Here is a 23,116-nt window from a genome sequence, read left to right on the forward strand (position 1 = left end):
AAGGGAGAGAGCTCTGCAGGCCTAGCCTTACCATCCACATCAAACACAGGTGGAAAATGCCATACTCTCCACAACTAGAGCTTCTTCAGGCTGCACACCCCTCCACTGCTATCCTATCCAGTGATAATGCAGGCATGGGGCAAGGCAGCAGTTCATACCACTGTTAATCAGGAGGGGAAGAGGGTGCAATCTTACTCTCAGGATTTCACATTTGAAGAGTGCCTTGACAGTAAGGGGTAGCCCAAGGCCCTTCCCAGGAAAAGAAGCAGGCACAGGGGCCAGGACTCAGGCTCCATTTTGACCCAACGTTTATTGTCCTTTTACAACATGTCATTTTTGGTTTAGAAACTGCTTGTGATTAGTTTTCCAACATTAACTCAAAAGCATGTAAAATAAAATCAACCTACTCTATATAAACACCCAGCAACTGTGGCCCTTCATCCTCCTGCCCAGGTTGGGTAGAGGGAAGAAGGGAGGGCTTGAGTAGCACTGAGTGAAGTGCAGATGCTTTACTGTGGGGAGTGGCGGTGGTGCCTTGGTTCACACCCACACAGGTCTCCTGCACTGCCCCAAACTACAACAGAAATGGCGTAGGCCCAAGGCCCAATTCCCTGTTGGTAATTCACTCTCCGCCTCCCAAATGAAAATCGCTTTTATTTTATCGCTTTTGTTTTGTATTTTTTTGCAACAGAAACCCCCTGTCCAGAGTCTGACTGTAGCTGAACTGTTCAGACTGAGGAATGGAGCAGGCCATGGGCACACCCCTGGTCCCTCCTGGGCGAGCGCCCCCACCCTCAGGGAACAAGGTCCAGCCAGGCCAGCTCGCTGCATGCTGGCCACCACCACTTAGCCATACAGGTCATCATCATTGTCTTCTGTGTACACGCTGCCACCTGTGCCGCCTCCACTGCCCTGACTGGGGCCAGCTCCACCCTGGTTTCCTGAAGGGAATCTGTATGCACAAGAGCAGATCCAAAAAAGAGGGTTAGGACGGGGCCTGTGTGGGACTTTCACAATTAACCCTCCAGCCTCCTTAGGACTCCCACAACCTTGGTTGTACAGTTTCCTAAGACAACTTAAGTACTGCCCATTGCAATATAATTACCTGAAGCTGCCAAAGCCCCGACTCTGCTGAAGGGTCTGAGCAAACATCTCATACTTTCGGATGTCATTGTCACTAACAGAACGGCGAGCAAAGCGCATGGCTTCCTCAAAGTGATCTCGGCGAATCTCAGGCACTGGATCATCTTCTTCTACCTCCTGCAGGGTTGGTAAACACAGACCACCAGAGCTCAAATCCAGCCTGGATTCCTTCCCTGACCTTCCTGCTCCCCATTACTGTAAGCAGTTTTTTGGTCTCCCTGTCTCTCTAATCCACCCTGAATAAGTTGCAAGGCCAATCTTCCTAAAACTGCATCAGTGCCCTGTTTAAAAACCTGTCAGTGCATTCTGGAAAAGGCAAAACTGTATGAACAAAATCATCTGAGTGGTTGCCAGGGGCTTAGGGTGGAAAAAAGTGACTAAAACGTGACAGGAGGGAATTTCTGGGATGACAGAAATTTATCCGAATGGTGGTAGTAGTTATAGAACTTAAAAATACATTTGTCAAGATGTACAGATACACTATACATTAAAAGGGTGAATTTTACTATGTGTGAGTTGTATCTCAATAAACTTAAATTTTAAAAATTAACAGGGGCGCCTGGGTGGCTCAGTTGATTAAGCATCCAACTCTTGATTTTGGCTCAGGTCATGATCTCACAGTTCAGGAGTTTGAGCCCCATGTTGGGCTCTGCACTGACAGCACGGAGCCTGCTTGGTATTCTCTCTCTCCCTCTCTCTGCCCCTCCCCCACTTGCGTATTCAGACACTCTCTCTCTCTCTCTCAAAATAAATAAACTTTTAAAAATAAATAAGCAATTTCTAACAACAACAAAACCCCTAAATTTTAAAAAGGTAAAAAAGTGCTTACCACATCCACATTATGCTTTACCTAGTGGCCTTACTTCCAGTAACATATGCCCTCTTAAATCTACCCCAGTTTTCCCCAATTCCTGCAATCCTATTTCTTGAGCCAGTTATTTGGGATACTTATTTCCTTAGCCTTTACACTCTCCCTTCATAAGCTGGCTCAAACCCTATCTCTTCCACTGAGAAGCCACTCCAATTGCTGTGATTTATGAGAGTGCTCCATAGCATTAACCGTATCAATACATTCTAAGCTTTTATGGGAAGAAGAAGGGATGTCTCAGAACCCCTACAAAAGGTAAAGAAGCCTTTCATTCATGTATTTATTCATTCATTAAGTCTCTATCATGATGCCAAGATAGAGTGGGAAATATGCAAGATAATATAGATTCCTTATCTTTTTTTTTTTTTAATTTTTTTTTTTCAACGTTTTTTATTTATTTTTGGGACAGAGAGAGACAGAGCATGAACGGGGGAGGGGCAGAGAGAGAGAGGGAGACACAGGATCGGAAACAGGCTCCAGGCTCCGAGCCATCAGCCCAGAGCCTGACGCGGGGCTCGAACTCACGGACCGCGAGATCATGACCTGGCTGAAGTCGGACGCTTAACCGACTGCGCCACCCAGGCGCCCCTAGATTCCTTATCTTTACGAAGCTTACACACACAGACACACACCAAATTCTGCATTTAATTTCAGGAGATCCATGGACCACCAATGAAGGACAGGTCTATGGATCCCAGGTTCTAAATCCTGCTCTATTTGTTTATCTACATAATCATATTTTGATTTCCTTCATAGAGCTTACCTCAAACAGAGTATATATAGACTACCTATATCTTTTCTGCCTTTATAATTCCAGACTGAAAAGATTAACCCTCAGTATTCATTCTTTTTGATGCCCTGCTAATAGGGCATCGGTCAGATATCTTTCCAAAACCTTACACTCTTAACTCTATAGAGCATGGTAGAGATTGTCCCTGGGTCCCCACAACAGGCACATATGGGGAAAAGTTGCAGACTCACCATGGCAGATGGGTTGGTCTGCCTCTCCCGTTCTCGCCTAATCTCACTCTCGATGGATTCACGGATGGCCAGCTTGCAAGCACGTTGGCAAATCTCTGTCAGGTCAGCTCCAGAGAAGCCATTAGTCATCTTGGCCAGAAACTCCAAATCTACATCCTAAAAGAAGCAATAGAACTACCTTAGCATTTAGCCTCTCCTCCCCTGTAATATACTCCAAGCACTCCTAATTTTAGTTTGTCCCATCTTTTGTCAAATCTTCCATTCTCCCTTTACAATGCTAACCCTAGAAATCCCCAATGGAATCTTTTGCAGGAACCAAACTCCATACTAGGCTGAGCACTCATAAAAGTGCACATCACCAATAGCGCTACACCTGCCTTGGCAACTGGGGACTTGCGCAGGTTGGCCTTGAGGATGGCAACACGGGACTTCTCATCAGGAAGTGGAATATAGATGAGCTGATCAAGACGGCCAGGTCGCAGAATAGCAGGATCAATGATGTCAGGTCTATTGGTAGCCCCAATAATAAACACATTCTTTTTTGTAGACATGCCATCCATTTCTGTCAGGATCTGGTTGATGACTCGGTCTGCAGCTCCACCACCATCTCCAATGTTACCACCACGGGCCTTGGCAATTGAATCCAGCTCATCAAAGAATAGTACGCAGGGGGCAGCTTGGCGGGCCTATGGGAGAGACAGATGAACTCAAGCATTAGCACAACTGGGTCTCTCAGACCTAAGAAGGAAAGGAAATTAAAGTGACCTTTACTGCCCCAGCTGAACTGCCAGAACAAGATGATTTCAGTTCTCCCAAAGAAATAGCTTCCTTGCTGCCAAGCAAGTGAAGAGAAAAATCAGCTGCTTCTAACTCACCTTGTCAAAGATTTCCCTGACATTGGCTTCAGACTCCCCAAACCACATGGTGAGCAGCTCAGGACCCTTGATGGAGATAAAGTTGGCCTGGCACTCATTAGCAATGGCTTTGGCCAGCAAGGTTTTCCCACAGCCAGGAGGTCCATAGAAGAGTACTCCCTTGGAGGGTGTCATGCCAAATTTGAGGAATTTGTCTGGGTGCTCCACAGGATACTAGGAAGAAAAGGAAAGAGGGTTCAGGATACCCACCCAGTTTAAAACAAACTTAATGAACAGTAGCATCCCTCCCAACCACAACATGGTATAAGATCAGGCTCTCTAGGAGCAGGCTCCTTAGTGTCTCCAAACTGAGAATAACAGATTCATGAATTATGCTCTCACAATTCCTGTAATAACCGCCAACACCCCAAGACCATCTAAGCTCAATTACGTTGTTCTGAGGCAGTAACTTACGCTGGACCAAGTTACCCTACCTGGACCAGCTCCTGAAGTTCACGTTTGACATCCTCCAGGCCCCCAATATCCTCCCAGGTTACCTGTGGTACCTCCACTACAGTTTCCCGCAGTGCTGATGGGTTGCTCTGGCTCAGGGCCCACTAAGAAGAAAAAGGAGAAACAAAAACAAAAAAACAGCTGGGGATGAGACTTGCCAGGTGAGGTCAAAATGTGCATGTGTGTGTACCTGAGATGGGGGTGCAATCCTTACCCGGAAGTCATCCATAGTAACTGCCAGAGAGTTCATGACTTCAGCATCAATGGTCTCATCCTCTAGGTCAATGAGATCCATTTTCTTGCGGATAGCCTGAAGAGCAGCCTCAGAGCACAAGGCTGCTAAGTCAGCGCCCACATGCCCGTGGGTCTCATTGGCTACCTGCAGAGAGAAGAGCTACTTACTACTCTGTGTCTAAGACCTAGATGCCTTAGGAGGCTCAGAGACAACAAAATCTTGGCCCCTTACCCTGACTCCTATCTGTGGGTCTTCCCATTTCCCTGAACACATACCAGCAGTTCTTTCACTGGCTGGGTTTTAAGTAGTCAAGCCTGGACGTGGGGCCTAGAAATAAAGCCGACCCCAAAGTTCCAGTTTACTCTAATGTGGTGTCAACCGAGAACACACCAACTCCAGTTTCCTGAATTCAATCTCAAATCACTTCCTTTCCCTCACCCAGGAATCAAAATTAGTCTCTTTACATCTTGAGCTTGTGTCCTTACCCAGTTCCCTTCAACTGTCTAGAAACAGACATCCTAACTCTGGGCCACCCCTCATTATCACTCCACCTGTTCCAGGTCCACATCATCTGCCAATTTCATGTTCTTGGTATGGATCTGAAGAATTTCCAAGCGTCCTGTAGCATCAGGAATTCCAATATCTACCTCCCTGTCAAAGCGACCTGCAGGACAGTGTATGAACACAGACAGGGCTCATTTCTATTCCAGAGAGAGAAAGGAACAGGTCTAAGGTGACCACCATCCCTGTTTGCCCAGGACTGTCCTGGTGTTAGCACTGAAAGTTACATGTCCTGGGAAACCCCTCAGTCTCAGGCAAACCAGGATGGTTGGTCACCCTAGATAGGACATGGGATAAGGGAAAGGACCCTGCGACCTATCACTTGCAAGGAGCTTCAAGAAATCCTCAGCATTTGGGGCACCTGCGTGGCTCAGTCAGTTCAGCATCCAACTTTGGCTCAGGTCATGATCTCACCGTTCGTGAGTTTGAGCCCCACATCGGGCTTGCTGCTGTCAATGCAGAGCCCACTTTGGATCCTCTGTCCCCCTCTTCCTGCCCCTCCCCCACTCACGTTCTATCAGAAATAAATTAAAAAAAAAAAGGAATCCTCTGGATTAGGTGACTTAAGATGAAGGACAGACATGGAATCAAAAAGATTAAGTTCAGAAGAGCTATAATCTATGAGGAAGAACAGGGTTGAAAAAAATTTGGGGTCCTTACCAAATCGTCGAAGGGCTGGGTCAATGCTATTGGGTCTGTTGGTTGCTGCCATGACGATCACATGTGCTCTCTGCTTTAGGCCATCCATGAGAGTCAACAACTGTGATACAATACGCCGTTCCACCTCCCCATGGGTCTGTCAGGACAGGATGTCTGGTCAGAAGTGAAGCGAGGACCTTTCAACCCCCATTATCCCCTTGGGTAGGTTCCTACTTTCTCTCTTTTGGGAGCAATGGCATCTAGCTCATCAATGAAGATGATGGCGGGAGCATTCTTCTCAGCCTCCTCAAAGGCTTTACGAAGGTTGCTCTCAGACTCACCAGCCAACTTGCTCATGATCTCGGGACCTGAAAGGATACGGAATAGAACCAATGACAAATCTACAGCCTTCCTCAATCCCAAAAGAAATCAGATCTCTTATCTGCCCAGCCCAGAAACAAATGCTGTACAAAAATGTGGTAACCTCTGCCTACTTTCTCATAGACTCTACCAGACCCTACCCCAGGACAGCCAGCAGATTAGGCTAGAGAGAAGCCAAGGACTCAAACTATCAGGCAAGCTCAGGACTATCTCACATTCAAGCTCTAAGTGTCAGGAAGACAGCACATGTTCTGGGACCTCTGGCTAGAGCAGGAGAAGCAGCACACCAGTTGGATCTCTATCATTCTCAAAGAGCCAGTTGGTCTCAGCCAATATTCCCCTAAACCTTTTCAAATAAATTAGCAGACAAAAATTTTAACTTGCTCCCCCTAAATATTTTCAGCCTTTCCACAATCTTTCTCAAGGGTGGGGGAAGGATAGAGCAGGGGGCACCAGAGTGCAATACCTTCCCCTTATTGCTTCTCTATCTGTAATGTACCCCAGCAGAAGAAAGATGATGAAATATACACGAGTGCACATGTATAAATAAACGTGTCCATGAGTTCTCCAGCTCATAAGACTGATCATGCTCAGCTCAGAATAAGGTCCAGCCAAACACAAGGTGAACCGTCTCCTACCATTGATCAAGAAGAAGAAGGCTCCAGTCTCATTTGCCACAGCTCTGGCAATTAGGGTCTTCCCAGTCCCAGGAGGTCCATAGAGCAGGATTCCCCGAGGAGGCTGGGGACCAGTACAGAGAGTATGGTTAGGTTCAGACTCCCACCTTCTCCCAACCCCAACCACTCTAAAATGGTTTGACTATGGCTCTATCTAGAGACAGTGAGAATCAGAGCTCAACCCCAATATCAGTTAGGAGCCCTCAGCATTAGCTGCTTGAAAGACAGTTTACTTCAGATCATACTCCCTCCTCTTACTAGCAGAGAAAATATGCTTAGAAAACTGACACTTATGATTCCAAGTTACATAAAAGACTAAGAGCAGGAGCAGAGAAACCTTCCTAAGAAATCAGTGTGGCTAAGTCTGAAGATCCTGGGACTAGGAAACAGTAAGAGGTCTTTAAGCCAAAAGGGCTTGACTTTGGACAGGCAAGGGCCAGGACTAGCTTAGCCATCTAAGAAAGAGTTATTACCAGAGGCTCACTCACTCTAGTAATCACAACCCTCCAGGATTTATTATCATATTGGAATGCTTTTCCTTACCACCAACCACAAGTTTTCCTCTTTGAAGCTGTCTTTTCTGTGGCCTCATCCACAGGCTGCACATGGGAAATGCCCACACAGAAGATAAAATTATTGGCATGGTACATAATAGAAAGGGATAATTCCATCTTCAGTGTGCTCCAGGATATGGAAATGGTTAGGAAGTTACAACGAGATCTGCAGTTCTCAAATGTTTTGGACTCAGTACCCTTCACAATGCAAATTTCCTTAAATTTCTACTTCTATTGGATAGCACTGTTATAGACAGTGGCAAACTATGTTAGTTGGCAAACTATGAAGATTTGTTTTTATAGGGTCCATGACATAAAAATGGTTTTTACATCTTTAAAGGGCTGTGAGGACAAAGAAAAAAAAGATATGCAACGAAAAACTTAATTGACCTGGTCTGTTCTAGACCATTAGTAGCTTAATAAATTTACAGTTCTCTTCACACAAAGAATATATTACTCCCCCTCTAATCCAAGGGAATAGTGAAAAATACGTGTGAAAAAAGGTTCTGTGATTAGACACCGAGCCTTCATTGATCACAGCCTAGATTATGTCCCACTGGGCCCAGGATGCTCACCTTAACACCAATTGCCTTAAAAAGGGCAGGATGTCTCAGGGGTAGCTCCACCATCTCCTTTATCTGAGCTAGCTGTTTCCTGCAGCCACCAATGTCATCATAGCCTACTTCATTCAAGGACTCTTCCTCATCCTGAATGTTGAGGAGACAAAGGAAAAAAGAAGGCAGCAATATTAAATATCAGCAAAGTTGAGTTTCTCCAAATCCTTCTATAATCTGCTGTAGAGAAATCTGTTATATGAGAAGATTCCCTTCTGAGGGGATGCTGCCCCAAAGAAGCACTGTAAAAATCCCAAAGCAAAGATTTCTAGCATAGCTTTACCCTTTCAGACTGTCCTTAGTATTACTAGGAAGGACTGCCCTAAGACCTAAAGCTGGAAACTCTGGAAAACAGGTGAAAGTCTAGATGCCATCATCAATTGTCACTTCTACAAAAATTATTACGACTACTTAGATCCTCTAGGTTCAATCTAGATTTTAAAAACCACTGGTTATCACTTATTTCTAAGTAACATGTAGGTCCGGAAATGAATAGTTGGGAGATTTCCCACCTCTGGAAAGAAGCTTGGTCCCAAACAGTACAGTTTTAGTAGTCACCACATGACTGCCCCACTTCATAATCATGAAACTGGGTACTGGGATGAAGGAGAGAACTCACCTCTCGTTTGATAGGCTCCCCTTCACAGTGGATCACTGTGTCTGGAGCAACAATGCAGTAAGGGCTGGGATCTGTCTCCACTACTTTGAACTCTACAGCACGCATTCCACCCCGGACAAGGAAAATATCTCCTGTGAGCAATTAACACAAGCGCAGTCAGAGATGTCAAATACCAAACCAAGTGAGAATTCCTCATCAGAACCTGGGGTCTAAAATGCCACGTTCACTAGACATTGCCATTTTTCCCTTCCCACCTCCATCTTATTAAGCATCAGGTAAGAAGAGAAAACTAAACTGTGAAGAGTCCCTCTGTCATTCAAGAGGGCACTGAACAAAACCTTATGGGATTTTGGCACATCATGTTTTGGCCTTTGTCCAGAGGCCAATAAAGATTTTGACTTCTGGGCTATATATAACCCAAGCTTTCTCAACAACCACCAATGGTCAGGCTGTGCTAAATATTAAAATACACTTTGGACTTGACACAGTCAAAAGGACCCAAGTTCTCCTTTAGAGACAAAAGAGAAAAGGGACACCTGGGTGGCTCAGTCAGTTAAGCATCAACTTCAGCTCAGGTCATGATCTTGTGGTTCATGGGTTCAAGCCCCACATCGGGCTCTGTGCCGACAGCTCAGAGCCTGCAGCCTGCTTCAGATTCTGTGTCTCCCTCTCTCTCTGCACCTCCCCCACTCACGCTATCTCTCTCTCTCAAAAATAAACAAACGTTAAAAAAAATATATATAGCGTACTCTACTGAAGCAGGAACTGGGAGTAGGGAAACAGGAAAATGGGAGGGAGGAAGAGGGAAGGAGAGAGTACACATGAACATGTGTGCAGAATGTGTGTGTCAGCACTTATATGAGAATGAGATAAAGACATTCCAAGGTTTACTCCCAGGTATCCCTACAAATAACCATGCTTAAGCTCAGTCCCTAGAATTCTCTCTCACCTTTCCGGATGGGTCGATAAGCTTCCAGGAAGTATGGCTTAAGGTAGACCTCGAAGAGATTGCCAGTGATGCCTTCCACTGTGTCATCAATGGGTAGCACATGGATACGTTTGCCGTACTTCACATCAGGGCACGGCTGGATGCTGAGGATGACAAGCAGACTCCATGTTACCAACCACACTGCAGCCCCAAGCACTGGGCGTCTGAAAGGGCCTGGCACAGAGAGCTGATGGCGAGCGAAAGAGAAAAGGCAGGGATGGCTTTAGCTGAAGAGAGGCAGGAACATAGAGTGGGAGTGAGGACAAAGGAGCAGCCAAGCAGAACTAAGACAAATCATATTCAGGTGGAGTAGCAGCTACAGCCATTAGAAGCTACTGGGAGGGGTGCCTGGCTGGCTCAGTCAGTAGAGCATGTGACTCTTCATCGTGGGGTCATGAGTTTGAGCCCTAAGCTGGGTATAGAGATTACTTAAATAAAAACAAAAAACAAAAAAACATAAGCTACTGGGGTTGCTCACTCCCAATTAGTGAGCCAAAAGAAAGATCCATACATCTAAAGCTCCCAAAATGAGGACGCAGTAAGGAGGTATCAGTGAGATATCTTCAGAGAGATATCCAAAGATGACCCATTCTGGCTAATATCAGTAACCCAATATTATAAAGGGAGGCCTCAGTCAGACAAGTGTCAGGATCAGAGAAACAGAATTGAAAACAATCATCTCAACCAGGTGGTCAGAGCGTCTTGAGAAAGTGACTAAGCACCTCCATGAAGAAGGCTACATGAAACCTAGAATCCATGAAAAATGGAAATCTGAGATGTTCCTGGCCAGGCAACAGGTGGCTGGATAGCAGTGGCCAGTAATGACTCCAAGATAGGGAATTCTCTTGCCTAAAGTTAAGTCCAGAATCACTCAGATTGAAGTTATTCAGGATCTGGCTCAAACTATGCCTCTCCTCTAGATTAACTTGGATTCTTTAAAAAAAAAAATTAAAAAAAAACCTACTTGGAGGGGTGCCTGGGTGGCTAAGTCAGTTAAGGGTCCAACTCTTGATTTCGGCTTAGGCCATGATCTCATGCTTAGTGACATCAAGCCCCATGTTGGGCTCTGTACTGCCTGCTTGGGATTCTCTCTCCCTCTCTTTCTGCCCCTCCCCTTGCTTGTGTGTCCACGTGCGTGCACTCTTTCTCACCCTCTCTCTAAAAATAAACATTAAAAAACAAAACAAAACAAAAAACCTACTTGGGAGTCCACCTTCTGTGCCCACACTCCCTCCTCACTCCAGCCCCAACACAAGCCATTATTCCAACACAACAGTGAGATCATTTGGTAGACAAACACCCTCAAATGGCATCCTAAACCAAGATCCAACATGTGATAAATTATACTTCTGGCAAAATAAATAAATAAATAAATAAATAAATAAATAAAGGCATCATGAAAGTCATAGAAATGCCAAAGTAATGCAGAGGTAAATTCTGAAGTCCCAAGGAGGCATAATCAAAACCAAAACACAACCCTATTATGTTGTCTTCCCGTGGCTAGGAGGCTTCTGCTAATGGCAGCTGCCAAGGCCTTTGTTAGGGTCCTGCCTATAATTCAGGCTGTCTCTGGCCTCCCATCCCTGAGGGGCTAAGAACCCCACACACACCTGATGACATCCCCTAGATGTACACGAAGGTTATTCCGAACAACTCTATTCATTCGAATCTTCTCATCGGAACATGTGTCATCAGAAAGCACAATGCACACAGCTTCCCGCCTCTTCTTTCCTTTCAGCAACACTGTGTCACCTCGGAACAACTGCAGCTCATCCATCTTGGGCTGAGGAAAGAAGGTTAAGGCCTTTGGGTCACTGGGCCACGGGGTAAGCAGCAGCCCTGGAGGCTGGAATTCCCAGTAAGCCCCATTCTATCTGTGGTCACTGCAAAAAAAAAAATGAGGAAAGAAACCTGGGAAAAGCCCTCCAGTGAAGCGCATTAAAGAAAGACTGGACCTTGGACCCAACTTACCTGGGACAAGGACACCACACTGTTGTCCTCATTGATGGCTTCATCGACAATTAACCGATTGGGACGGTTCTTCTGTTTAAGAATGGCTGTTGATAAGTCATCGCCTTTTGAACTAGAAAGAGAAAATGAAGTTAGTCCCAATACATAATAACAGCCCCAAGGGCTGCACCAGTCTCTCAAACTCACACTTAGGAAAGAAATAGTGGATAAATGAAGCTGTCCCTACACCAGAGAGGTCAGATAAAGGATACTGAGCCAAGGTCATGAAGAATAACATTTAGCACATACAATTCCCATTCCAGCAGCTCCTGGTATTCTGAGCACTGGTATCCTAGATGTCAAGGCCCCAAGTGATCTTCCCTCAGACTCAGGAAACTATGGCTTGAGAAGACTAAACAGAAGTAGAGGTTGAATAACAATTAGAGAAATGACAATAATCTTAATATGGAATAGCAATTAAGAAAAGGGGCTCTGTTATCAGACCCGCTGGGTCTGAATCCCAACCCTGCCACTGCTTAATTGTGAATTTGGGCAAGTTACTCAACCTCTCTGGATGTTGATGTCCTCACATGTAAAGAGCAAATACTGTAGTACCTATCTTAGAGAATTACTGTCTTAAGTGAGATAATGAATGCAAAATGTTCAATACAATGCCTGGTACATGGTTTTAATGGTCACAATGATTAGCGCTGCAGAACAAAGCATAAGCTCTTTCTTTGCTAACCTTCTTGGAGAATGAAGTGAGCAAGACAACTTCCTGTAGGGCTCAGGAAGGCCCCAAGTCCCACCAAGCAAGCCTGGGGACAATGAAGCACAATCATTAGCACTACCATCTTTACTGGCCAAACCTGCTGAACGCTAGTGCGTTCTGTATACCACAGAAATGTCAAGCATAAAGACCATGATATTTGGGAAAAACAAAACGAAACTAAACTAATGGATCTGGAACCTTCAAAAAGAGCCTCAAGCTCAAAAGGAGCTTTACAAAGCTCTTCAAAGACACACAATTCCACAATGTTGGTTCAAAAAATCAAAACCAAGAAATGCCGAGACAAGGAGCAAATCCAAATCCCTCACCCAAACTAAGGTTGCCCAAGTCTAAACTCAGTTTAAACCGTCTAAATAGTTTCTATCATTTCCTTGAAGATCATTCATCTGACACCAACTTCTTACCTAGCTCACCTCCAGCCATCACTAACTAGACTCAGTGGGCTCTCCATTTGAAGAGGTACCTCCTCTTACGGAGGCTCAGGAAAATCTGAACATTAACCAATATAGGGAGGCCAGACAATGGAGAAAGTGAAGAAATAAAATGGAATCTCTTCCATGAATCATTTCTTCACTCAACAAATTAGCAAGTATACATTTGAGGCCCGGCACTGTCCTATGATCTAAAGATATATCAATCAACAAAACAGTATTCCTGTTGGATATACATTCACAATGCAAGAAAAAAAAAAAAAAAAGCCTATGCTCCAGAATAACAGCTAAGGGCTTATGGGGCTTTTACATCTTTGGGTCCTGACACACCAAAAAGAAATACAAATCCCATTCATGAAACAAAGTTGTAGGCTTTCTGCTGATCTTCTCACATAGGCTGCATATTTAATCATGGCCTTAAAACTAGTTTCCAAGAGGGGAGCCTGGGTGGCTCAGTTGATTAAGCGGCAGACTTTGGCCCAGGTCATGATCTCACGGTTCGTGAATTCCAGCCCCGCGTCGGGCTCTGTACTGACAGCTTGGAGCCTGCTTCAGATTCTGTGTCTCCTTCTCTCTCTGCCCCTTCCCTGCTCACATTCTGTATCTGTCTCAAAAATAAACATTAAAAACAAAACTAGTTCCCAAGAGTGGAGTTTCCTCAGCTTAAACTTGCCTCCCCAACATAAAAGTGTAGCACTCTGGGCACAATGCTGCAGAGCAGGCAGACTCTTCCAGTGCTTATCAACACCCTATAGAACAAGCATGATCAATGTGGCAGCTGAAGGCAATTTAAACCCATCAATTTTCCCTCTCTCCTACCCATCAAAATGTCTTCCAAGGACTGGCCACCCTCCTGTTTGATCTATAGGACTGGGGCTAGGGAAAAATAAAGTGCCAAATGCCTCTAATCAGCAGTTACCCCAAAGCTGCATTTTAGGAAAACTGCCTATCTGCCTACCATTTCTAACTCTAGCGATGGAGATGGGTAGTATGCTCTTCCCTTAAGGTAAATTTACTTCCACATCTATCTACTGAGATCAAAGGATGTAACTTTTAAAAGAGATCTTCAGCCTGATCTTGAGCCAACAGCAGTCCTGGAGGTTCTTTGAGGACATCCCCCATTGTCTCCTGCATGAGTCAGGCCCTTTCCAGAACTCCAGTGGGCCACAGGGGACTTGGAGGGAGTTCAGGTAAGAGTCATTAAGATGACCTAGAGGTTAGAAACCATCTATGATGCCAGGTTCCAAGAATTTTGAATTTTTATTTTTAGTCTTGAAAACAAATGACTGAATAACCTAAGAAAATCAGTACTAATAAGTAGCAGTCCTTTTAAAAAATAATACTTCATCTCCATTTAGAAACTTGGGGGAAAAAGGAGCACACTTCAAAAAACTGAATTTTCTTCAAGTCAGGAAAGTGATTTGCATAGAAGAGTTTCCACAGGATGGCTCTTTTTTTTCTTCAGTATCTAAAGCTCTTGATTCTAAATTTAACGGGCAGAGATGGTCGGGTTTTATCTGATGCTTTCCTGAGGGGTGGAGAGCCCAAGGTTTCTAAACACAGCCGTTTGGTGAAAGGAGCCGTGTGTGTTCAAAGAGCTAGTTTAACTCTAGCCTTCACACCACAAAGGCTGAAATCGAGGAAGGCCCACAAATTACCAACTGAGATTCTAACTTTTGCAAAAGCCCAAAACAGTAGAGAAAAGAAAAGTTCTTTCCCCGGCACCCGTTTCATAACATCAAGAAAAACTGACTAAAGCTTTCTTATGTGAATAGTAACAAGCCTAAAGTATGAAAGCCAGAAAAAAAACGCAGGGCCTGCCCTCTCCCGAACATCCCTTCACTACTCAGGTCTAGAGGATGTGAAACCAAGGGCCAGGCCGACCCTACTCCAAAAGGGAGGCGGTGAGCTTCCCTGAGCTCTCCAAGCCTTCCCAGCTCCAGCCTCCGCCTCGGTCTCCAGCCTTCTAAGGCCTTCACGTGGCCCAAAGTCCACGCCCACCGGGCCCAGTTAGGGCGTCAGGCCCATGGGGCCTGCCTGGTCTCTCCGGGGACCAAAGGCCTTCAGCATACGGTAGACCTGATCGCAGGTGGGCTCCCCAAGGCCCCGGGGCTCCGCGCCGGCAATGTGGGTCCGCAGACCTCACAAGAACCGGACAGCGGTTCCCAGGGAGCCAATCAGGCCGGCCGGGCCTGCATGACACAGCACGATCTGGCCCAGGCCCCGACCCAGGCCCAACACAAGCCCGGCCTAGGGGGCGCGCGGCTGCGCTGCCAGGCCCAGCCCGGACCGCTGCCCCTCATTCGCCTCCTTCCTCTCCTTCCCTCTCTCCTTCCTTCCCAGTCTCCACCTCTTAGACGCGCCCACGGCCAGGCCTGGCTGGGCCTACCCAGCGCGGCGAGTCCCCAGGTGCGCGCACCCGCAGCGGGCGGGCGGGCGCGCGCACACACTCACTCAGCTCCAGAGGCCATGGCGCGCGCCTCTCCCGGTCGGCGGCTGTGGCGGCCCGAGGGTAACGGCTACGAAGGGTGGCAGGCGACCGACTGGGCCGGGGCTCGGCTCTCCCGGGCGGGGATCGAGCAGCGGCGACAAACCCGCAGGCGGCCTCCTTCTCGCTTCCTCCTAGTGGCACCGGGGCGGTGGGCGGACGGTATACACTGGCTCTGATTCCGCGAGGGGGCAGCGGTAGCGACGACTCAAACGACGGCTGCAGACGCTGCGCTGAGACTGAGCCGAGAAGAGCCGAATCATCGGAAGGAGAGGTGCTCTCACCTCAGCCAATCAGCGCCTGCCCTGGGGACTCCCGCCCGCCCCTACGCGCCTCTCCCCAGCAACCCGCGGACCAGAGCCAATCAGGAAATTTGCCTGCGGCCTGGCTCCCGCCTCAGGGATGCAACACGCCTAGTAACGCCACGTCAATTGGCCGCTGCGGTACGCTTCCTCGACGGATTGGAACTCGCGACCAATCAACGAAAAGGACGGAGCCAGATCGACTGGAGAAAGAAGAGCCTTTAATCCCTGGGAGGCGGACTCTCCTACTTGGCTCCAGTTCATTGGCTCCTGATTTTATCCTGCTGAAGAACCTGGCACAATGGATTGAACCCTTGCATTAGTCTAGTCCTGTTGCAGTGATAATCTACACACCCATCTTCTTCCTAAATCTAAGGATCCACCCTAACCCCCCACCTTCCTCCTTCAAAATGCTGGTTCCAGCCACCCCTACTCTGAACCGTCTGAATAGCACCTCAGCTCTTAATCCACTCCACTGTATTGTCTTGGCACCCTCTGGTAACCCTAGTCCTATAGGCTTTACAGTTCTTCAACCGCAGAACACACAGTAGATTCAATAGAACCCAAAGCAGCAAGAAAATTGCATTATGAGACTTGAAGTTCTTGGGCCCCAAATGCAAGCTAGACCTGACTAAATTCGATAAGCAGCTTTGGGGAAAAAAGGAGGGGTGTGTGCACCTGGCTGGATCAGTTGGTAGAACACGGGACTCTTGATCTCCAAGTGGTGAGTTTGAGCCCCACTTTGGGTGTGGAGCCTACTTTAAAAAAAATAATAAAATAATCAGCTTTGGTAGCATGCTGATTTAATTAATCCTCCACCCCATATCCACACAGACATGGTTGACTTAGTCAAATCCAAAATTTCTAGAATTTGGGGTTGGAGTGAGGAGTCACTCAGACTCAGAGGTATGCTTGTCCCTCCCCTCTAAGACTCAAATACCTGCCCTTGTCCCGAGAGGCCTACCCAGACCACCTTCCAGACCCAGCTCCACTCATTCTGTCACCTTGCACAGATCCTGGGCTTTGGGACTCTGTGGCTTTTAGGCAACAGAAAGAACCAAAGCCACTGCAAGGATTCCTGTAGCCCTTTCTTCCACCAAGAACTCAACCTCATAAGGTAGACGATGTTGGGAGAGGGTATCTTAGACAACCAGCACTCAACTGAATCAGATTGCTCTGCGTCTTCCCACTCAAGTAGATGTAGCAGGCAAACAAGAGATAAATATGAGATTTTACTCAACAAAAGAAAAGGAGAAACAGGAAAAAAGGCATCATAAGCAAAGTCATTGCCTTTTTGGTGGCATGGAGGGTTTCTTCTGAAACCAGAATGGCAGTAACTAGGCCAAATTTGGCGAGACTACTACCAACCTCTTCAGTGCCAGATTTATATAGGAATGATTAGTTTCACCCATATTCCCCAAAATTGGTAAAGCAGAAAGCCCTCCCCATGGAGAAATGGGCCCCAGTTCAGGCTTTTAAAAACATGGCAGCTACAGGTCACAAGGTTCCAGCAGAGATGTCTGAAACTCCTCAAGAAGGGTTTCACGGTCAGGGGAACGAATCCAACTCAAATAGGTTTCTAGGAACAGGGGGAGAGACCTGGAGAGCAAAAAGAGTGATGTCTAAGGGTAAAGGATAGGCAGAAAATTGGACAGCCATTCCCTCCCTTTCATTCACCACCACCCTCCATAGACTCAAGTACTCCAGAATGCCAAATGCCCTTGGCCCCAAGTCCACAGGCCTCAGCCTCACCATGCAGCATTCTCCTGTGGCAACTTAGCTTGGGCCTCCAGGCTCCACCAGAGAGCAATGGCCTCATCCCTCCGATCCATCCTCCTCAGAGTCTGAAGCAGGTAAAAGGAAGCATCTCGATTACCTATAGCCCCACCCCAGAGTAGGGAGTCTTAGAATTTGACACAGCCTTAAGCATCATTTTATAAAAGAAGAAACTGAAGTCTAGAGCAAGAAAGTATCTTGTCTACATTCACACATGGAACCAAGAGTAGTTCATTCCCAACCATTCCTATCCCTGGGTACAGCTGCCCAGGACAAAGGGCTCAGCTGACCCTGCTTCCCCCTAACATATGCCCAGCACGGTTCTGGTCTTTGTGTCTGAGGATACTGGGAAGACTGAGAAACTCCTGAGAGGCCTCCATATACACTTGCATGTGTTCTCAAACCTGGTATATCCCTAGGTATATACAGTACAACCTCATTCATCCCCTTCTATCTGGGAACATCACTCTTCCACTAATCCCCAAGTACCTCCCCCATGGGCCTCTCTGTCCTTGTGCATCTGGGCATAACTGATGTCATGCAAATATACATACCTGGGCACATCTGCACACTGAGGAGGAAGTCCTGTAGGGCTTTAGTATCTTGGTCACTGGCCACCCATTGCAGTCCACGACTAATCAGGGCGGCTACCCGAAGCTGTTGCAGTGCCACATCTGACATACACCCCTGCTCACAGCTGGAAGCAGGACCTGGGGACCATCCCCAAAGTCAAAAGAGTGTCCCTGCTACACAGTCACCAAAACCCCAAGTACTCCTCTTTCTCTTCTTGTATCTGCAGTTCCTTTCTTTTAAGCCTCATAGTAGGCTAGGACGCATGGAGAGGCAACACATTCACCACCCCCACTTCCAAGAGGGAAGAGGAAAACCGAGAGTCTAGATCACCTTGTTCTTTGTCCTTAGGTGTGGCTTGGAAGAGCAGCTCAAGGCACCTGAAGTGGGACAAAGAACAGGGATGAAGAGGAGTCGACCTCAATAACTCTGGGATGAGTAGGTAAGTATGGAGCTTACCAACTCAGGTCCCAATCAGCAAATTATCCCTCCACACTTCCCCTAGGATCCTGGTTGGCTTCCTGGGCTCACCGGCTAAATTCACTAATTGCTTCTTTTTGGGCCCCCAGCTGCACCCAGGCTCGACCCTGAAGCAGGTAGGTGGCAGAGACCCAGGATAGACAGTGTGGTGACTCCTTGGTTCCTTTTCTGGCATCTTCCCACAGCTGGGGCATCTTGGGAAGCAGAGACGACATGCGGCTGAGCAGCTCCTCACATACGGTCAAGGCATCCTGTGCTCGGCCTGCCTGGATCAGTGCTGCTGCTGCCTCCAAGAACACCTCAGGCATGCAGGGCCCTGGACGGGATGGGGGTGGGGAGAACTGGGGTGGAAGGAGGATGCAGTGTCTTGAAGAGACATTGGCCACCATCCCCAACCTCTTCACCAGGCTCTGGTACTACATGGAGACCACCCATTGCTTGCTACCCTGGACCACTTATTCTGAGAACCTTCCTAGTTTGGCCTTGCAGCTTGGACAGACAGAACAGCAGAAGAAAAAAGAGAAAACAGTAGTCCTGCTCTACTCCAAAGTTAGACTCCAACCCTCCCACCCTATTGTAGAGAACCTTGAAGACATACCCACCTTTGGCTCAGAGTCATCCAGCAACAGAGCCAGCAGGTCCAAGTAATGCTCTGCAGCGTCCTCTGCCCTAAGAAGTCATAGCCCATGAACTTCATATTAGGCCATTAGCAGGGCCCTCCAAAGGCTCATAGCTAACAAAGGGATGCTCAAGGGCCCTGGGGAGTAGGAAAAGTGGGGTCTTGGAACTCCAATCCTAGCTCACTATGGATCTACCCTCCTTACAGAATGGATCTGGGAGGAGATTTCAGAGGTTTCAAGATATAGGAGTTAGTGTCTGGGTGAAGAGTCCTAAGTTCAGGTCCATCAGCAAGGCAGGAGACTGAAGAGTGGGAACCTATGTCCTACCACTGACTTGTCCATACTGTCCATACGAAAGAACAGAAGCAGAGTCACATCCCAGGGAAGGTATCAGAAATGGGAAGAACTCAGATGATCAAGGCAGTGGAACCTCACCTTCCTATCTGTAGGCATCGGCTTGCTAGCAGGTACTTGGCCTGGCTCTGTGTGCCACAGTGAAGGGGTGAGGCTGGGTTAGGTTGGGGAAGTAGTAACTCTACTTCAATAAGAAGCTGGGGGGCTTCAGGACTGTGAGTGACACTCAAGGCCTAAAAGGAACACAAAGAAAAAGTATATCTATAATCTTTGGGAGCCATATTTCCTTCTATTTACAACTTGATTATTCTCCCTAATACAAGCACCTCAGCCATCCCCATATCTTCAGTTCCTTACATCAACCAACAGCTCCAGACTCTCCAGCTCTGCTGCTGTGTTCCCCAGTTGCTGATATAGCCTGGAAGCCTCCAGAAGCGGAGGACCCCAGGGTGATCCCCCTTTCAGGGCCGCAACCAAGTACAGCAGAGCTCTTTGTGGATTGCCCTAGAGGGGTGAGAGAACACAAGCCTTAGCTACCTCACAAAGCAGAAAGCTATTCATAACACCCATGGTTTCCCAACCCACCCTAAGACTGTCTGTACCATTTTACGAAGACAGGTCCCCAGGACTGTGTACACCTGGACCAACACAGGCCGTGGACACAGACCTGAGGCTGCTTCTTGCAGGCTGCTCAATGCCTTGGGCAGGCTTCCTGTGATCAACTCCTGGAGGCCTGAGGGCAATCAGGGTGTAAACTTAAAGAAGCCTACAGGGCAAGGGGCATGACAGGGAACAAGAGCACAGAGCTAAATGGGACATGACAAGGAAGGTATGAGCCAAAGGACTCCTCAAGACAGGGAGTGGGGAGGAAGGGATGAGTCAGATTGCTAGCTGACCTTGGCGATAGGCAGAAGCTGTAAGAAGGACATCCCTTAAGCCCCGGGCATCCTGCAAGGTCAATGGAGCATCTGACTCCTCAGCTGGGGGGCTCCAAGTTTTCAGAAGGTGCAGCAGATCCTCAGAGGCCTCACTCTGAGGAAAGAAGGATGATCAGAAGCTCCAAGCCTATAACCACCTCTTCTCCTATCTCAGTCTATCCTGGCTGGACCTTGAAATCAAGGGTCCTCCTGATTCCTATTCCCTCAACTCTAAGAGAGAGACAGCAAGGATAAAGGGAGGAAGAAAAACGTGGGGCACAGATGATCTGGTCTAGTGCACCTTCTCCTTCAGTATAAGCCCATGAGGACACTTCAGCAAGATCATAAAAGCCCTAACCCTATCCAAGATCATTAAGCTATTTTAAAAACCACTCAAGAGAATCCCCCCAATGAGAGACCAAGCAAAATAAGGTCATCAAGAGTCCTGGAGAGAACCCAGGTCTTCTGACCACCAACCCAGCAGAACTTCCCAGCACAAAATGATGCTACTGCAGCTGAGAGGGGTGAAAGAAGGGAAGAGGCCCTTAGATACAGGTTACTTCCCACATTACCTGGTTACCATTCAAGGTCTGCAGCAGCAAGGTCAGGTCCCCAAGACAGTCAGTACTTAGCCACAGGGCAGCCTGCAGGCCAGCCAGGTGGTGAAGGGCAGGGAGTAGCTCCAGCAGAACAGAGGAATAATGGAGAACAGAGTCCCACAGCCCCCTGAGCCCACATTCCAGTCTGGGCCCAAGCTGCTTCTGGGTCTCCAGCACTGTAGAAGATACACACATACAGCTGAGGTTGGGACTTCATCTCTGGTTTCCTTTTTCTGCAGGAGCCCAAAGGTCACAAAGGTGCTCCTGGGCTAAGGAGCACCTGGTGGATAAGAAAAGGGCATCTCTCTCCCTGGCGGTAACAGATTTTATTGCTCCTCTCATCCCCTTTGCAAGGACTTAAACCCAAACAGGCTGGCAGGGATATGGAAAGCAATCTCTAGCCCTCACCTCTCTCCAGGCTCTGTTGGATATCCTGTGCTTGGTTTTCAGTGAAACCCTGGGCCAGGCTTGCCTTCATGGTAATGAAATTGCAGGTAACAGTCAATTCCAAGGGGAGAACAGGAACAGCTGCAGGGAGACCTGAAGCAAACACATGCTGATCTCACTGACCACTTTCCCAGGAAAGATTTCCCAGATAAGATCCAAACCCAAAGATCACATCACCCCAACCAAAACGGCCTCAATAAAGAATCACCCTTTGTACAGAATTTGGAAAGGGCAGAAAGTTCTTCAGATTGGACCATCCTGGAGACCATTTCTTCAAATGCTGGGGAGTGAGGGGAAGTGAGGGAGGGGGCATGGCAGGGCTCAGAGATTCATCTGTACCAAAGAGAATTCCATTTCAGTCTTGTCTGTGCCTTAAACAGGATTCCCTGCCCCCTGAGTAATTTTCTCAATCCCAGAAATGCAGAACTGGTCTCTGGCTGTGGAGAAGGATAACTGACCGTCCTGAGGAGGATCCTGCTTACCCTGCAGGCTATGCAGGAGTCCCCTGAATCCTTCCAGCACATCTTGGGCCAGCTGCTGTCCTCTCAGAAACTGACGCGAGTCCTGAGCCACCTACGAAATGTGGAATGGGGTATCACTGAGGATCAATCCTTATTTCTCCCGTTGCAACAATGGCAAAGGATGTCTTTCTCCAGTCATTTCTGGCTCCTGGGGGAAGGTCAAACTCAATACCTCCCGTCAGCTGGGGTAAATCCACGGGAAACCCTCCTTCTGATATTTTGGGGCTGCAAAGCAAGGGTCCCAGCAACCACGTTACCTTGGCCTGTCGAACTAGCTGGTCATTCTTTTCCCTCCACAGGTCTAGGCAGCTGGCGTGTAGTCCTGAGGAGCCCAGAGGGGTCTGGTGCGACAAGGTTGCAGAGGCTGGGCCCAGACCCCTGGAGGGTGCTGCTGAAAGGTAAGCCCGGCCTCGCCGAGGTCCCCACCCGAGCGAGGAAAGGTCCGTGCGCTTCTGCATCCCCCCGTGACTCCCTTGCTCCCCTTAGGGCCCCAGGAGGGGCGGCTCACCCCCTACGCGAAAAATGGAAACGGAAAAACTCTCTCCCGGACGCTGTGCCGGCTCCCACCCCCGCCTCTTCCACCTTGTCTCTGGTTGGCCAGGCCGTCAAAATCTCGGCTGCGGTTGGTCGTCTTCAAGGGTTAGTCCCCGCGGGAAACTCGAAGAAGAAACGAGTCAGGGCCCAAACCAAGAGGGAGGCTAAGGCGGGTCAGAGGATGGGAGTGTGTCTGAGTGGAGAGGTAGTACTTCTTAAGGTTCAGCTTGCTAGTCTCTCAGGAAGGCCAAAACCCTGAGAAATCGATCTCGGTACCAAAACCCGTGGCTCAGCCCTTCCCTCGCAGCCAAACTCCTAGGTCGGTCTGGCTTGGCGCCGCCCCGCACAAAGGAGGCCCGAGCAGTGCATGCTGGGAAGCGTAGTACGGCCGAAAGCAGCCACAAAAATGCCAGCCATGGCGCAAAGTTATTTCCAAAAGCAACTGAAAGGAGACCAAGGCTTTTGGTCAACAACCCTTCCTTTCTTTGCTCACCACAGAGCACTAACACGCTACCACATTCTGCTCAACCTCGTGCAGTCTGACTGCTGGCCATGGAAGCCCTAGGCTTGAGCAGGACACACTGCTCAAAGGTACCTCTGAATCTTTCAACAAATGGACCCAGGAGACTTGGATATCCATATATAAAAACAAAACTGTGACCCTTACCAGAGATAAAATCAACTCAATATGGATAAGTTGAACTTTATTA

The 23,116-nt window shown here is 47.8% G+C and overlaps 2 protein-coding genes across 3 annotated transcripts; both read right to left on the reverse strand.

Annotated features, from left to right (window-relative positions):
* Positions 1–291: 291 nt before the first annotated feature.
* VCP (valosin containing protein) lies at positions 292–15,556 on the reverse strand. Of its 2 annotated transcripts, none has more exons than XM_049625705.1 (17): positions 15,253–15,556; positions 11,599–11,710; positions 11,238–11,410; positions 9,589–9,731; positions 8,640–8,770; positions 7,982–8,113; positions 6,814–6,916; positions 6,029–6,162; positions 5,816–5,951; positions 5,146–5,258; positions 4,574–4,738; positions 4,341–4,463; positions 3,868–4,080; positions 3,370–3,678; positions 2,993–3,148; positions 1,106–1,260; positions 292–952 (listed from the first exon to the last, which is right to left on the reverse strand). In XM_049625705.1, exons 1-17 carry the CDS (start codon positions 15,267–15,269, stop codon positions 847–849), a joined length of 2,421 nt encoding a protein of 806 aa, XP_049481662.1. In that variant the 5' UTR covers positions 15,270–15,556; the 3' UTR covers positions 292–846. The 2 variants fall into 2 exon arrangements, with proteins under 2 accessions (XP_049481662.1, XP_049481670.1); XM_049625713.1 differs by lacking the exon at positions 15,253–15,556 and adding an exon at positions 11,887–11,988.
* Positions 15,557–15,617: 61 nt separating this feature from the next.
* FANCG (FA complementation group G) lies at positions 15,618–22,867 on the reverse strand. Its single transcript, XM_049625725.1, has 14 exons — positions 22,130–22,867; positions 21,834–21,924; positions 21,313–21,444; positions 20,878–21,080; positions 20,285–20,420; positions 19,991–20,121; positions 19,746–19,892; positions 19,470–19,621; positions 19,017–19,083; positions 18,466–18,755; positions 18,268–18,314; positions 17,919–18,074; positions 17,341–17,464; positions 15,618–17,187 (listed from the first exon to the last, which is right to left on the reverse strand). Exons 1-14 carry the CDS (start codon positions 22,328–22,330, stop codon positions 17,079–17,081), a joined length of 1,986 nt encoding a protein of 661 aa, XP_049481682.1. The 5' UTR covers positions 22,331–22,867; the 3' UTR covers positions 15,618–17,078.
* Between the last annotated feature and the right edge of the window lie 249 nt (positions 22,868–23,116).

Source organism: Panthera uncia, chromosome D4 (assembly GCF_023721935.1).
Source record: "Panthera uncia isolate 11264 chromosome D4, Puncia_PCG_1.0, whole genome shotgun sequence".
In the NCBI taxonomy this organism is placed as follows: Eukaryota; Metazoa; Chordata; class Mammalia; order Carnivora; family Felidae; genus Panthera; species Panthera uncia.

Coding starts and splice junctions, on each gene's coding strand:
- FANCG (XM_049625725.1), bottom strand. CDS start 22,330: ATGCAGAAGCGCACGGACCTTTCCTCGCTCGGGTGGGGACCTCGGCGA. Junction 19,622..19,745: donor GTCTGGAGCTGTTGGTTGAT/GTAAGGAACTGA, acceptor TGTTCCTTTTAG/GCCTTGAGTGTCACTCACAG. Junction 18,315..18,465: donor GCAATTAGTGAATTTAGCCG/GTGAGCCCAGGA, acceptor GTCCCACTTCAG/GTGCCTTGAGCTGCTCTTCC.
- VCP (XM_049625705.1), bottom strand. Junction 8,114..8,639: donor GGGAGCCTATCAAACGAGAG/GTGAGTTCTCTC, acceptor CTCAACATTCAG/GATGAGGAAGAGTCCTTGAA. Junction 4,739..5,145: donor ATGATGTGGACCTGGAACAG/GTGGAGTGATAA, acceptor TTCTCTCTGCAG/GTAGCCAATGAGACCCACGG.